The 13,446-nt window shown below is 44.9% G+C and overlaps 2 protein-coding genes across 3 annotated transcripts in view; one reads left to right on the forward strand and one right to left on the reverse strand.

The window, feature by feature from the left end:
- The window catches only part of MAP3K5 (mitogen-activated protein kinase kinase kinase 5), a 93,327-nt gene extending 88,423 nt beyond the window's left edge, over positions 1–4,904 (reverse strand). Inside the window, exon 1 of one of the 2 annotated variants that reach the window (XM_052674533.1) lies at positions 4,079–4,901. In XM_052674533.1, the coding sequence (XP_052530493.1) occupies positions 4,079–4,466 (388 nt within the window). In that variant the 5' untranslated portion in view covers positions 4,467–4,901. Of the gene's footprint in view, positions 1–4,078 lie in introns of both variants that reach the window. The other variant, XM_052674551.1, reaches the window with a different exon arrangement.
- A 5,444-nt stretch (positions 4,905–10,348) lies between these two features.
- PEX7 (peroxisomal biogenesis factor 7) overlaps positions 10,349–13,446 on the forward strand; it is a 36,400-nt gene continuing 33,302 nt past the window's right edge. The window contains exons 1-3 of the mRNA XM_052674876.1: positions 10,349–10,496; positions 11,088–11,145; positions 12,557–12,707. Coding sequence (XP_052530836.1) covers positions 10,376–10,496; positions 11,088–11,145; positions 12,557–12,707 — 330 coding nt within the window. The 5' untranslated portion in view covers positions 10,349–10,375. The remainder of the gene's footprint in view (positions 10,497–11,087; positions 11,146–12,556; positions 12,708–13,446) is intronic.

Raw genomic sequence — 13,446 nt, forward strand, 5'->3', positions numbered from 1 at the left:
CACAACGATCAGCTAAATCCATTTGCTGTTATTTGATGAACTCTGTTTTAGTTAATCATTGCTATTATGGTGAATTATCTCAATATCCCTACACAGCAGCGTCAGTACAAACCATGTAACATGGACCACTGATCCATGAAACCTGAGCGTAAGAAGCTGAGGAAAAAGAAATGCCCTTGTATAACACAACATCATAGACACAGGGAGATAATTTTGAGACAAGTCAAGTTGCTTAGCTTGAAAACCATCTTAAAACAAATGACCACAGAGATTAGAAAATCCAGATTCTCCTCAGTCCAGAGACTGTACACAGAATTCAGAATGCTAGACACTGTAATTCTGACAAATCACCCCCCAAAATTAATTTTACATCTATACTCTGTAGCCTAAACTTACAGATTAGACATGGAAGAGAAGTGCATACCTGAAAACACTGAACAAATGATCTCTCTAAACATGCACAGAAGTAGTCAATGTGAGTTTCTTAAAAAGAAAAAGTTACAAACTAAATACAAAGACAAGTTTCCAATAAAAATAAATAAATAAAATCATCCTAATTTCATTTGCCTAAAAAGACATGGTAGAAAAAAAAAAATGAATTGTTTATGTAAACTCAAAGAAACTTTAAGTAAGTTCATACTCATTTATGGCTCAGTTTTCATAATTAACCAAGCAATGAATAATAAAAAACAACAGGATATGCAGATCATGTCATTACAATGGAGAAAAAAGCATCCTTTAACAACAAAAGTAGTGTACATAAACATTCAGAACACAGTGCAGTGGATAGTTTCTCTACTACACATTGGTGCACCTCTAACTGACTCTATAAACATTCTTTAATACTTCAGAAATACAGCTGAACATAAGAGAAACACACAATTCAGCTTCAATCCTACTGCAGCAGCTCAATACAACTTACAACTGGGGGGGGGGGGTTGGGAGAAGTATCCACTTTAAGGAGGAAACCAGCCCTTGAGACAGCTGGCCAACCCCAGACACACAGCACTGCCAGACATTGGACTAATTTTCCTTTTCTCCCTTACTATTACTGAAAAGAGGAAATGTATGAAATGTTTCAGCAATTACTACAGTTGATTCAACGTTTGCTTCTCAAGAGGTAGTTTTTTGTTGTTGTTGTTGGGTTGGGTTTTTCTTGTTTTTAAAACACAGTTTCTTTGCAGTCAAGTAAGGCAAAATGCTACAATAGACTCACTGTTAATATTTGGTTCAAATAATATAATGTAGCTAAGACTTACTCACTGGTCATACATGTTGCTAATTATGTCTCAGCATTTAAGCACCATCAGTTGACTGAAGCCAGCAGAAGAAGATTATTAGCTGGCTAATCCAAATTTAGAGGGGATGATGAGTATTTACATCTCAGATTACATTTTATTTAATACTTCCTGAAGTTCCCTTTGAAGCAGTGAAAGGCATGAAGTGAGCTTCTGCCAGAGATCACCACGAGTTCAGACTACATTACACAAAGTACAAACAAGACATAAAAGAAGGGAAGGCCTGACGATGGATAGAGATGTTACACCACACCTATGACCTCCATCCTCCTCCCGCAAAGCACAGCTAGTTTGTACAAATCACAAGACTCGAGAGATTCGTTGCCCCATTTCAGTAAACATAGCAATAAGCCTGACTTTCCAAATCTCCATGCAATCATATCATTCCTTTCTCGCATGACTTCACTGGCCTTTACACTGAGTCGGGTAAAACTTGGTACCTTGAATAAAACCAACTGACCATTACCTAAATTGAAAGTATTTTTACTGCTAAATTCTTACTTGATATTCAGCTATGCTGAACTATCTTAATGCACCACGGTTTCTCAAAACAGTGAAGTGTGCAGACATTTTTTACCCTTATTAACAACATCTTTCATTGCTGAAAGCACACAGCAAGAGAGGATAAGAAGGGAAATACGGAAGGACTTTACATGTATCTGACATCTACAAATGCTTTCCCCCACACAGCCCAGTTAAGGCAATGAAAACAACAACAAAATCAAACCGTGAAACAATTACACTCCTCACAACCATTTTAGTTTTGTTCCTCACACTGGTTCCTCATTTGTGTCTTACAGAGCTTTTACATTGCAACACTGTTCTGTTCCTAGCCTAGGAACTTTATTATCATTTTTTTTTGGTAGCTTTAAGTTTCTGGAGAACAATTAATTTTTAAATATATATGATGCAACAAGCATGAAAGCTCATAGATCCTTCTAAACATCAGCTCCAGCTCACAGCTTCAACACAGCATCAGTTTTGGATCACAGCTGGGACAGGACAGAACACTGGGAGCAGATGCAAACTCCTACATCCTGAGCTGGACGTCTCCTCATTTTTCACACATTTACAGCTTTGCTACCAATGTAGAAGAGCAAGGTAATTTTCCTGTTTTGCAATAGTATCGTTACATTGCCATAACCAAACAGCACTGAGCGAACAAGTTTTCACCTTCAGAGAATTTGCTCGAAAGCCATTGAAATAGGCAGTTCTATGACATAAGTGTGCAGCTATGTAGCACTATACGCCAGACGCCTACTGCCAGAAGGAAAAGGGGCCCACTTTGAATCCAAGCTCCATCACAAGAAAAGCCTCTGTGCGCTACCAAGACCCCGCCTATTGTATGGCTTGGACTAGAGATTAACAAACAGAGGAGGTACAGCAGTATCACACATCATTGAGCTCTGTGAGCCTCACTGTGGTACAGCTCCAGTGACGGATGGAAAAGGAACCAGGTGAGACTCTCAGGTTTCACGTGTCCTGTATCTCATTCGGATGTGGGGAGAATGGGATCTATGCTAAAGCTCTGTGTCCCTCCTATTTCCAACTGTGACACAGCTCCTCTGACCTTTGAGAGCTTCACTCCAGACACAGTTGTGTAAGAGCTGCAAGGCAAGACGCGACTTCATGCTTCAAAGCCATCCACCTCCTGGACCTGAACAGCAGCTCAGGAGGCAAAGCTTTCAGTGTTCCAGGGAAATGGCATGCATGTACATGTCCATGCTGGGCAGTCCTGTGTTCACAGGGCCTGAGTGCAGGTACTTCTCTTTTTTTTTTTTTGACTCTCCTCCACAGGAGATGACAAAGCTACAGTATCAGCCAGATTTTTTTAAGTGCTCATTTGCCAGAGTTATTTCTTACAAACAGAAGTTTACTACGAAATAAGCTGAAAATTGCAGGTCAAATCAAATTCCTGCTTGTATTTCTTTTTTTAATGGTAAAAGGACATTAATATAATTTTAGTCTTATGAAATCTTTAGTAAAGTAGTAAGCTTTTTTTTTTTAATTTTACATTTATCCTATGTATATATATACTAATTAAAAAATTTAAAAGCAAGAGGAAGTTTTGAGTTCTTGTTTCTAAACATGGGCTCAGGTGGATCACAACACACCAGCTCAGATCACAGTGCCTTGAGACGAGGCTGTTACCACATTACCGCCATGAAAGCAGGCAGGGCGACAAGACACAGCGCAGGGCACTCACGCTAATCTATCATCCATCCTAAGTGTTTTATTGCAGCCAATATCCGAAGCGCAAACTTGCCAGCACGGAGAGGCAGCGGAACCAACCCCTGTGCCAGCAGCACGGCTGCGAAGCTGCACACCCTATCTGCTTCTCCGAGCTGCCGGGGCCTCGCAGCTCCACCCGCTTCACCCATAGCGTTTCAGCAAAAACGTGCATCCCGGCACTCCGCTGCGGTGAAGCTCATCTCTGGCCCACTGGCACAAGCCACCAGTGTCGGCAGCGCCAACAGCCGCACGCTCACAGCGCGCTCGCTGACAGCTTCCTCTCTTAACGGGGTCAGCGAGGGACAGAAAGAGGATCTGACACACTTTTGCTTCCCGACGTGAGAGCCGCGGCCGCTCGCAAGGCGCTGCCCAGCCCGGCGCCGCGGCGCACAGCGAGGGGACAGCGGCCGGTGCCGCCCGCCCGGACTGAGCCTCTCGCCGGAGGGCGGCGCGGGGCCGCGCCTCGGCTCGGCCGGAGCTGCGCGCACGGCCCGGGAAGCGGCTAGGCGATAAGCGCCAGCAGGAAGGGCGCGGCAGCGCGGTCTCACCTGCGTTGTAGAAGCGGTCCAGCACAGCCGTCTCGCCGAAGTCCAGCTTGCCGAAGTGCAGCGTCTCCAGCGTGGCCCCCACCACCTCGCACGCCTCCCGCAGGCTCTGCAGGGCGCCGCTCTCCGCCGCCAGCAGCGGCCCCTGGCTCGCCTCGTTGATCACGTAGGTGACGGCCGTCCGGCGCCCGGCGCCCTTGGCCCGCGCCGCGATGCCCGTGCCGGCGGCGGGGCAAGCGACGGCCGCGTCCTCGCTCCACGGCGAGGCCAACTCGGGCTGGAAGCCACGGCCGCCGTCGGCTCCTTGCGTCCGCCGGCCGAGCCCCTCCTCGCCGCCGCCCGGAGGGCCGGGCACCGCGAAGCTGATGGTCCCCTCGCCGCCGTCGTTCATCCCTGCCGAGCCGCCACCGCGGCGCGTCCTGGGCTCTGTTCTGGCGGCCGGGGTCAGGCAGCTGCCATGCCGCGTCTTTTCGCCTCGAGCGATCCCAGCACGCTGCTGCCAAGCTGCAGGAGGAGAGCGGCGGCCGGGCCGGGGCGAGGCACTGCCCCGCGGAGCCTAACACCAGCAGCTGGGAGCGAGGAGAGGAGCGCAGCCTTCCGCGGCGCCCACCGCGCGCACCATGGCGCGCCGCTCCCTTCTCCCCCGCACCTGTAGGGACCACCTGGCGAGCGGCCCCCCGCAACCCGTCTTCTCCTCTGCGTAGCCGGCAGTTCGCTCTTCCTTCAGCCGCCGGGTCCGACTCGCTTGCGGGCAGGAACCACTTGTGGGACTGCTCTCAGGCGCCCCCGATTTAGTCGAGCGACAGCTGCACGGCTCTACTCGCAGCTCGAGTGGGGGCGGCTCCGCACCGCGCTCCTCCTTCTGGGCCCGCCTCCGGCCACAAATAAGGCAGCAGCGGCAGCCGGGCTGTGTGCTGGGATGGAGTGTCGGGTGTGTGAGGGGAGCTCCGCTGGGACGCCCGGGACCGGGCGAGGACTGCTGCTCGTTGCGGATGCGCTCCGCGTGTGGTTCCCGACTCGCGGTGGGGATGGGGCGACGACTGGCAGCACCCTGCGTCGCTCTGTTTAACGGTCTTGGAAAAGCCGGCCGGCTCCGTATTCTGGTGTGTTGCTGGCAGCGCTCTGAGCTGGGGGTGCTGCTTAGTCGGCAGCCACCGGGATGGAACGGGTTCCGGCTTGCCTGAGATTTAAAAGCGTGCTTTCACCAGCAGACATGTTTTGATCCAGATAAACCTGTTTTTTCATAAAATGAAGTGGCGGGTAACAACCTTGTCTTGTGCTCCTTGAAAGCTGGAGGTGCTTTTCCTATTTAGCTAAGGACTGTTTTTGTTGCTTCTCTCTCAAGGACACAGTGTCTGGGAGATTATAGTCATCTTCTGCTCTTGAGGCCCTCCGCACAAGAAAGATGCGGAGCTATCAGAGCAGGTCCAGAGGAGGACCTTGAAGATGACCAGAGTGCTGGAGCCCCACTCCTATGAAGTGCTGGCTGAGGGAGCTAGGCTTGTTCAGCATGGAGAAGGAAAGGCTCCCCATTCTGGCCTTCCAGTACTTGAAGAGATCTTGTAAGCAGGAGGGGGACTGAATTTGTACACAGTCTGATTATGATAGGTCCAGGGGGGATGGTTCTAAGCTAAAAGGGGAGATTTAGGTTAGATGTTAGGAAGTAATTATTTACTCAGAGGATGGTGAGGCACTGGATCAGATTGCCCAGAGAAGCTGTGTATGACCCATCCCTGGAGGCATTTAAGATCAGGATGGATGAGGCCCTGAGCAGCCTGACTCAGTGGATGCTGCTAACCCTACCCATGGCAGGAGTGGTGGAACTTCACCATCTTTAAGATCCCTTCTAAGCTAAGCCATTCTATGACCTTAGAGACAGGGACTCCGCCACTTTCTTGAGCAGCCCGTCCCAATATTTGACCATTCTCTCTGTGAAGGAATTTTTCTCCAGTGTCCAATCTAAACATCCCCTGGTGTAACTTGAGATGGGGTTTCCTCATGTTCTACCACTTTCCACCTGAGAAAGCAGACTGACATTCTCCTCATTGCAACATGGAGCAACATAGCACTGTGCAATATTAATGTTTGTGTCATATCAATAGGTCCATCCCATTAAAGTGGATCTGATTGGTACTAATCAACTTGCTAGCATGGTGCCTGTTCCTGTATCACTGATTTCCATAACTTCTGTAGGACAAGGATAAATTCTGGAATTGTTAGGGAAAATTAGTCATCGCAGTACCTTCGGGAACTCTGTTTGCGTCGATCAGTTCCCATTTTCAGTGAGATACGCCTGGCATTTGCTTCTGCTGATAAGGAATGGGTAAATGGGGTGGGAAGATGACGAGCAAACGAAAGACTAATTTAAAGGGGAAAGTTAATATTTGCTAATCTGCAATATACAGTAGGTTATTGTTTCTTGCTCCAGTCAGAACGACAATGAATGCTTTCCTAAATAAAGTAGTTTTCCACAAAATGCAGAATCAGTGTTAATCCATTCAGCATTGCTCTTACATCACCTTACAGGAAGCAAGAACAATATATCTCTGTTGTTCTCTAGAACAGTCCATGTTTGTCAAGCACAGAAGGAAGTCATGGACTGAAAGAAGACGGAAGAGGCATGCTATTCTACTTAGTGCTGCTGACTTGTGAGGTCGGTTTCATTACTAATGCCATGTCCATTCTAAACACAACACAGTTTTTCTGTTCATTTGACTGGATGTGATGTTGAGCCCAAAAAAGAAATGAGAAATTAAGTAATAAACATGCAGATTAATCTGGAGTAAGTCACACAGATCTTCTGCATACCTTGTTCACTTGTTTCTCAAGTACTGTAGAATTCACATCTCTAGCACCAGATGGTTTACGTATGATTTCAGTTCAGTATCATCCTGTTCCTGCTGTGCTTTTTCTAATGAGAAAAACTTGCAGCAAGCAGTTAGCTTCAAATCTGTTGAAATAATTCCATTTCTTCCCATACATCATCGGCCTTTAGCTTTACCATAATTAGAATTCTAACAGCCAGGAATTTTTCATTCTTATTAGTTGAAAATGTAATTTGTGTTGAGTGACAAACAGTGTGTGACAGACACTAAAGACTTGATTAAGCCACTCAAACTTGTGTTAATGAGATCCAAGAATAAAAGAGGCAGTTTCATGTTAAGCATTCTGATTTAGAGATATGAAACTTGAAGTACTTAGGTTCAAATCATAACTTTTTTTTCATATATTACAGCTGTGAGTGTCCAGTAGAGGGAGAAAAGTGATTCAAGACTAAATCTGCATTTTCAATTTTCTTGGTTGTATTGGAGATTGATGGAATGGACTAAAATATATTGCTGTGGGAGTCTGCAGGAGTAAAGGCCAGCACATTTCAATTATGAATGAAAAGAAAAAAACCTACAAACTTAAACTTGTATACATTGAAGTCCAAATGACATCTCAAAAGTACATACACCGTTCCTTTTCCCATGAGCTTTAGAAGGTAACTTGCACAGAAATAGAAATGGTTAAACTGAAATAAACGAAAAACCTATTAAAAAAAAAAAAAAATAGACTGAGTATGCAACTGTAGACAATCAGAAGTAGCCTTTATGCTCAGAACTGAGAAGGCAACATTTTGTTCTGGAAGAGTCAACTGCCAATCTTTAAAAGAAAGTAAATCTACAATTGAGATAAGCATTAAAAGCACCAAATAAGTACTGAGAGCAGGTAAATAGAATGGTGTTCAGTCTGATCATGTAACACTAATAGCATGGGCAATTCACTTACTGAAATAAGATATGGTGCATAGAAATGGCAATTGGCAAACATGCAAATCTCATGCTTCTTTCCAAATCTCGGATTTCTTCCTCTGCTACAGTGTTTTTCTCTCCTCTCACTTCTGTTCTTTTTAACTTCCAGAAATGTCTCTGCACGTAGGCCTTCCTCCCAGCCTCCTCTAACCTCTCTTTTCCAATCTGACCCTGTGAGCTTTTTTCCTTTGCATCTGCAACCTCCTTGGTTACTTGCAGTTGTTTATTTTCACTATTGCTGGCTTCCCAGTCTCGGGATACCAAATGCTTTCCTTAAAGCTTCTACTCATGCAGCCCTATGACTGTATGGAAATTTCAGCTGGGAAAATCTCTTCATTTCTTTCAGTCAATAAACATTCACTGTTGAAGAGCAAAATGTAGATGGCATAGGGCCTAATGCATGACTCGATAACTAGAAAAGAGCTTACTGCATTCCCTAGGTATTTTCAGTGTTTTAAACTGCATATCCTTGAACCTAAAGGAACAGCTCCCAGTCTACTTTCTGTGGTAGAAAGGCTCATTTTGCAATGTTTTTTGATGCCTGGACTATACTCTTGCTGATAACAGGTTCTGTAAGGATTTGTGTATGCAGCAGTGCTTGCCACCAGCTCAGCTCATGTCTAAACTAGCTGCCAGCCAGGGAGCTGAGGGAACGATGTGCATGTGTCTATGGCAGAACAGAGATCAGTGTTCTGAAAAGGAGGTGAACTCGGTGCAAGGATATTGCTGTCAGCATCTTGACCACATATTACAATGCCAGCAAGGTGTGTAGGATTATGAGCTGAGCTCGAAGGAGTGACTGCAGTATAAACAGAGCCTAAACTTTGCATACTGAAAGAGTGGGAAATCAATTCATTGAAGTGATGCTATGTGAGGAAACAAAATCAGCATCGGTAGGGGATTTTTTATTCAGGAGCTGCGGGCTGGCCGCTGTTCCGTGGAGCACGGCTGCCCTCTAATGGGGCGTTCTGGCTACGCGGGCTTTGTGGGACCGTGGTAGGAGGAGCTGGCCGGCAGCGCAGCTGGTTCCAATGCTGTTATAAAACGCTGCTATTACCGGCTGTCCTTATTGCCTCTCGAATTTACTCACCCGCCCTGGGCCCGAGGAGGAAATACTCACGTTTGCCTTCTCTCTCTGCTCGTAAAATAGCTTTTATTTCTTTAGTTGTTACCGTACCTACCTTTCAATCTCCCTACGCAAATACTTTTGTTTGCTGTTTTATTTCACTTCCTACTTCTAATGGCCATCGAAGCATGAATCCACAGTCTGTGGGGAAAAAAATGGTGTGGGGAACTAGTCCTTCTCTCAGGTCTTTCTCATAACGTTCTGTCTGCTCCTTGATCATCGATGTCTACAAAAATCCTATTAATATGTCTTCCATGCAAAGCGGGGCCACTGATAAGGGCTGCTTCCTGTTGGTGTAACCTCTACAGAATGTCACTGATTGGGAAAGATGACTAGACCTGAAAATGTGCTTGGTGAAATACTACATGCTAACTTGTCTATAGGCTTCATTCATCCCACTCCTGAAACCTCACCTCACAAAGGACCACACCACAATTCACTTACTGCACCACTGCAGTGGATGCATATCTTTTCCAATGTTGTTATTTGCACCCTTGTTACAAAGAGACACTACTTAAAATGCTGGCTCAGAAAATTGTCCTTCAATTTCCATTTTGTAAACAATCTAGTGATTTTTAAAGGGTTGCATAGAGGCTAAGGTTGGTGGAATTTGGCCCAGAGCAGTTCATTCAGTAAAATATTCCCCTGCACCAGAGTCAAGAAGTCTGAGTTCATATGATACATGTCAATGATACCCCATGAACTTCCAGTTGCAAGCCTTATGAGCTGCTGTGAAACTTTGTGCTTATTAGACAATCTGGTAGATACATTAAATGAGCTCTTGCACTAAATTTGGAGTGATTTTATCGTAAAGTCCTGGAGGCTGTTCAATAAACAGAATCACAGAATCACCAACGTTGGAAAAGACCTTCAAGATCATCCAGCCCAAGCACCCACCCATCACCAGTAGTGCTCACTAAACTGTGTCCCTCGACACAACATCCAGCCATTCCTTGAACAACTCCAGGGTCGGTGACTCCACCACCTCCCTGGAAACATATATATTTTTTTAATTTATACCATGAGATCAAAGGAGTCTAACCACGTAATCCAGGGATCTGCCTTTAAATGCCAGGTTAAGAATTAGGCACTCAATGTCGCTTTAGAGCAGATTTTGTAATGCAGGTTTAGCTTAAAAAAAAAAAAAAAAGGCATAATAGCAGGAATGCATCATTATTCTCCGACACCAAGTCGTCACGGGTAGAAGGAAACTCGCTCATAGAAGAATCTCCGCCGGTGAAGCCGCGGTACCGACCCGCCGTGCTGCCAGCACCAAAGATGGCGGCACCGCCGCGGCCTCAGCGTGGCGGGCGGGTGGCTTCCGGCGCGGCTCAGCGCGCTGCGGGGCGGCGCTGACACCTCCTAACTTCGGCCGGGGCCATGGGCACGGCGGGCGGCGGCGCTCTGCGGCTGCCGGGGCTGCACGGCTACGCGGCGGAGTTCTCGCCCTACTGGCCGGGGCGCGTGGCCTGCGCCGCCGCGCAGTACTACGGCATCGCAGGTGACGTACTTAAGCAAACGGGCCGTCTGCCGGTACTTTGTGCGCAGGATGCGGATTGCGCCGCCCTCGTGTTGGGTGCTCGGCCGGCCCTGCTAGCTTTGCCATCCCGGTGGGGAGGCAGAGCGTGCTTCTTCGGGGTTGGAGCCTTTTCATTCCCCTAAAAGCATTCGTTTTCAGTAACGTTTCTAAACGTGGAGTGATCTGGGTGTTTCCTTTTTTGTGAGCCGCGTTTGCATTACAAAATCCAGTTTTCAGAGTGGAAATAAACACAAACAAAAGTTTTGTCTGCTGTGTTACTGAAAAGGTATAAAGGAGCCATAGCACATACCATCCTGGTATGCCTGTGACATAGGGCCCGTGGGGAGGGTGCGCTTCTGTAAACGAGGTGCTGCTTTTCCAGCCTCGGCCACGGGTGTACTGCGGAAGGAGAGCCCTGATGCAATTACTGCTTTGGAGAGCAGAAGAGACAACAGGCAGTTGGTCTCTTAAAGAAGTTTAGTTGTGTTATGCTCACAGGAGCTATCACAGAGCTTGTAGGGTCTTTGGCGTGGGTAAAGAGGTGTGATGTTTGGTTGTACTGTGCTGTTTTAGGTTGTGGAACTCTGGCGGTGCTGGAACAAAATGAAACTGGGATTGTCCTGCTCAGGAGGTAACGTTGTAAATATTTTCTGTTGTGTAAATAAGATGTAAACCTATATTGTTGTTTGTAGAAAACCCAACCCAAACATTGTGGGGTATTACTATCAATGTAAACTATTGTATCTGTACTATGTTGTCTACTGTATACGTCTATTTTTATTGAGGTGTAAATGATTGGCTTGCATTCCACAGGTCTCATTACATGAAGTAATTTAGATTGCACCCTTTCCAAAGTGTAAGCCATTTAGTGGAAAACAAGCAGTGTAAATTAAAAGCTCTGGCCTAGCTTGAAATTGAAAGTTTAGTTGTTTGTTGTTGTAAGTGTCACCTCTGTTTATCCTCTTAAATTTGGCCTAGGTTGAAAATAGAGCAGGAAGCTGGGATGAGTCAAGGAAGTCCTTTCTAGGAGATGGAATGCTTCAAGAGAGGAGTTTGGTTCATGTTCTGGGTGGGAGAAGAGGAGAGGTTAGTGCTTAGCTGCCATTCACCCAAGTTTTGAAACAACAGTTGTTTAGATTAAGAAGATAAATGAGATAGAACTGTTAAGCAAGAGGTTAGAAAACTCAGGGAAGCTGTTCTTAATTTGTAATTATCCACCTATCTGAAGCTGTTAAACATGCTGTTCTGCAAAGTGTTCTGTTCGTTTCTATGTTTCCAGAGACTCCACTTGTTTGGTGGCTTTCCTGAGCACCGAGCTATGTCATTTTCTCCATAGAAGCTTTCTGTGTGCATGCCTTTCTCTTGTAATTATTGCAGCATGCCATGAAGTTTAACCTGAACTGAGTTAAACCTTTAGTGAAAGAGGGGTAAATAAGTTAGTATTTACCATGAGATAACAGTGTGGTCATTGATAGTTGTTGCAGAGCAACCAATGCATGGTACTTGATCCTGCAAGATGAATCCGTGGTGTGTTGAAAGCCCTTTTTAGGAGTTATAGAGATCTTTAATATGTTCATGACTGTCCTTCTGTTGGTTTTTCATTGTCACTCAGATTCTTAATGGTGTTGCAGATTGGATAAAGACTTCCCAGCACAGTTTTATTTCTTTGTCCACCATGATTATTGCAGACACTGTAGCAACATCCGGAGTTGATGGTAGGTTAGTCTGAGATATGTGGCACCTCTCATCTCTGATTTCCCAGCAGTTTAGGATTGAAATCAGATTCCATTCTGCTTATGGAAGATCCTGGGTTCACTTATGCTTTAATTGACCTATTCTGACCTTAGTCAACCTACTCTTCTGGGAGTTAACATTGTATCCAGTAAGTTGCTTTTAAGGAGATTGACTGGAAACTGAAATGGATAACAAAGCTGCTCAAAATGGTAGAGAATGATTTTAAAAAACTACTGTCTTTGCACGCAGCTAGTCTGGACTTGTGTTATGCTTTCCCATGGACAAATATCTTCATTGTTTCTGTTCAGCTTTGACTGGAATGATGGCCTGTTTGATGTGACGTGGAGTGAGAATAATGAGCACGTGTTGATCACTTCTAGCGGGGATGGATCTCTGCAAATCTGGGATATAGCTAAGCCCAAAGGTCCACTGCAAGTCTATAAGGAACACATTCAGGAGGTAAATCCGGCAAACTGTAGAAATTTGCTGGGCTGTCTAATACTTGAATTACTAAAGGGGATATTTGAGCACTCAGAATCAAAAGTGGTTTTTGTTGTCTGTTTTTAAACTTTGTTTGGGTCCATGATTTGAGTTTATAGCTTCGTGTTATTTTGAATATAAAGTTAATTGATTTATTCTGCATACTCATTTCTACTTTCACACTCTGTATTTTTTATATTATATATATAATATATATATAAATATATAATATAAAAATATTATAATATATATTATAAATAATATATAGAATATATATTATGTATATTATATTATTATATAATATATAATATATAAAAATTATATTTATATATAATTTCAGAAATAGTATTTGTGGTTCCTTCTAGACTGAGTAACCATTGAGTTGTATGAAAATCCTGAAGTCGTTCTGTAGCTTTAGAGGACGTTATTGGATAGGCCAAAATCAGGCAGCTGACATGTACAGCCAAGTTATCCTTGAGCGTATAGAATGATAGAGATGATACTTCTGTATCTGCTTATCCTTTTCCATCCTAACATCTCTGAGTTCTTGCTCAGATCAACAGTAGTCATATATTGAGACAGCATGTATTATTTTTTTTTATGCCTTAGTTTGGTACTACTGAATTCAACGTGCTTAATGTCTCAGTCTCTTCATACCTCACATTATTGATAGTGAAAATGCTACACTCATGCTCGTGTTCGTACACTTGCACATTTT

This window comes from Tympanuchus pallidicinctus, unplaced genomic scaffold (genome assembly GCF_026119805.1).
Source record: "Tympanuchus pallidicinctus isolate F22 unplaced genomic scaffold, pur_lepc_1.0 scaffold1, whole genome shotgun sequence".
Lineage (NCBI taxonomy): Eukaryota > Metazoa > Chordata > Aves > Galliformes > Phasianidae > Tympanuchus > Tympanuchus pallidicinctus.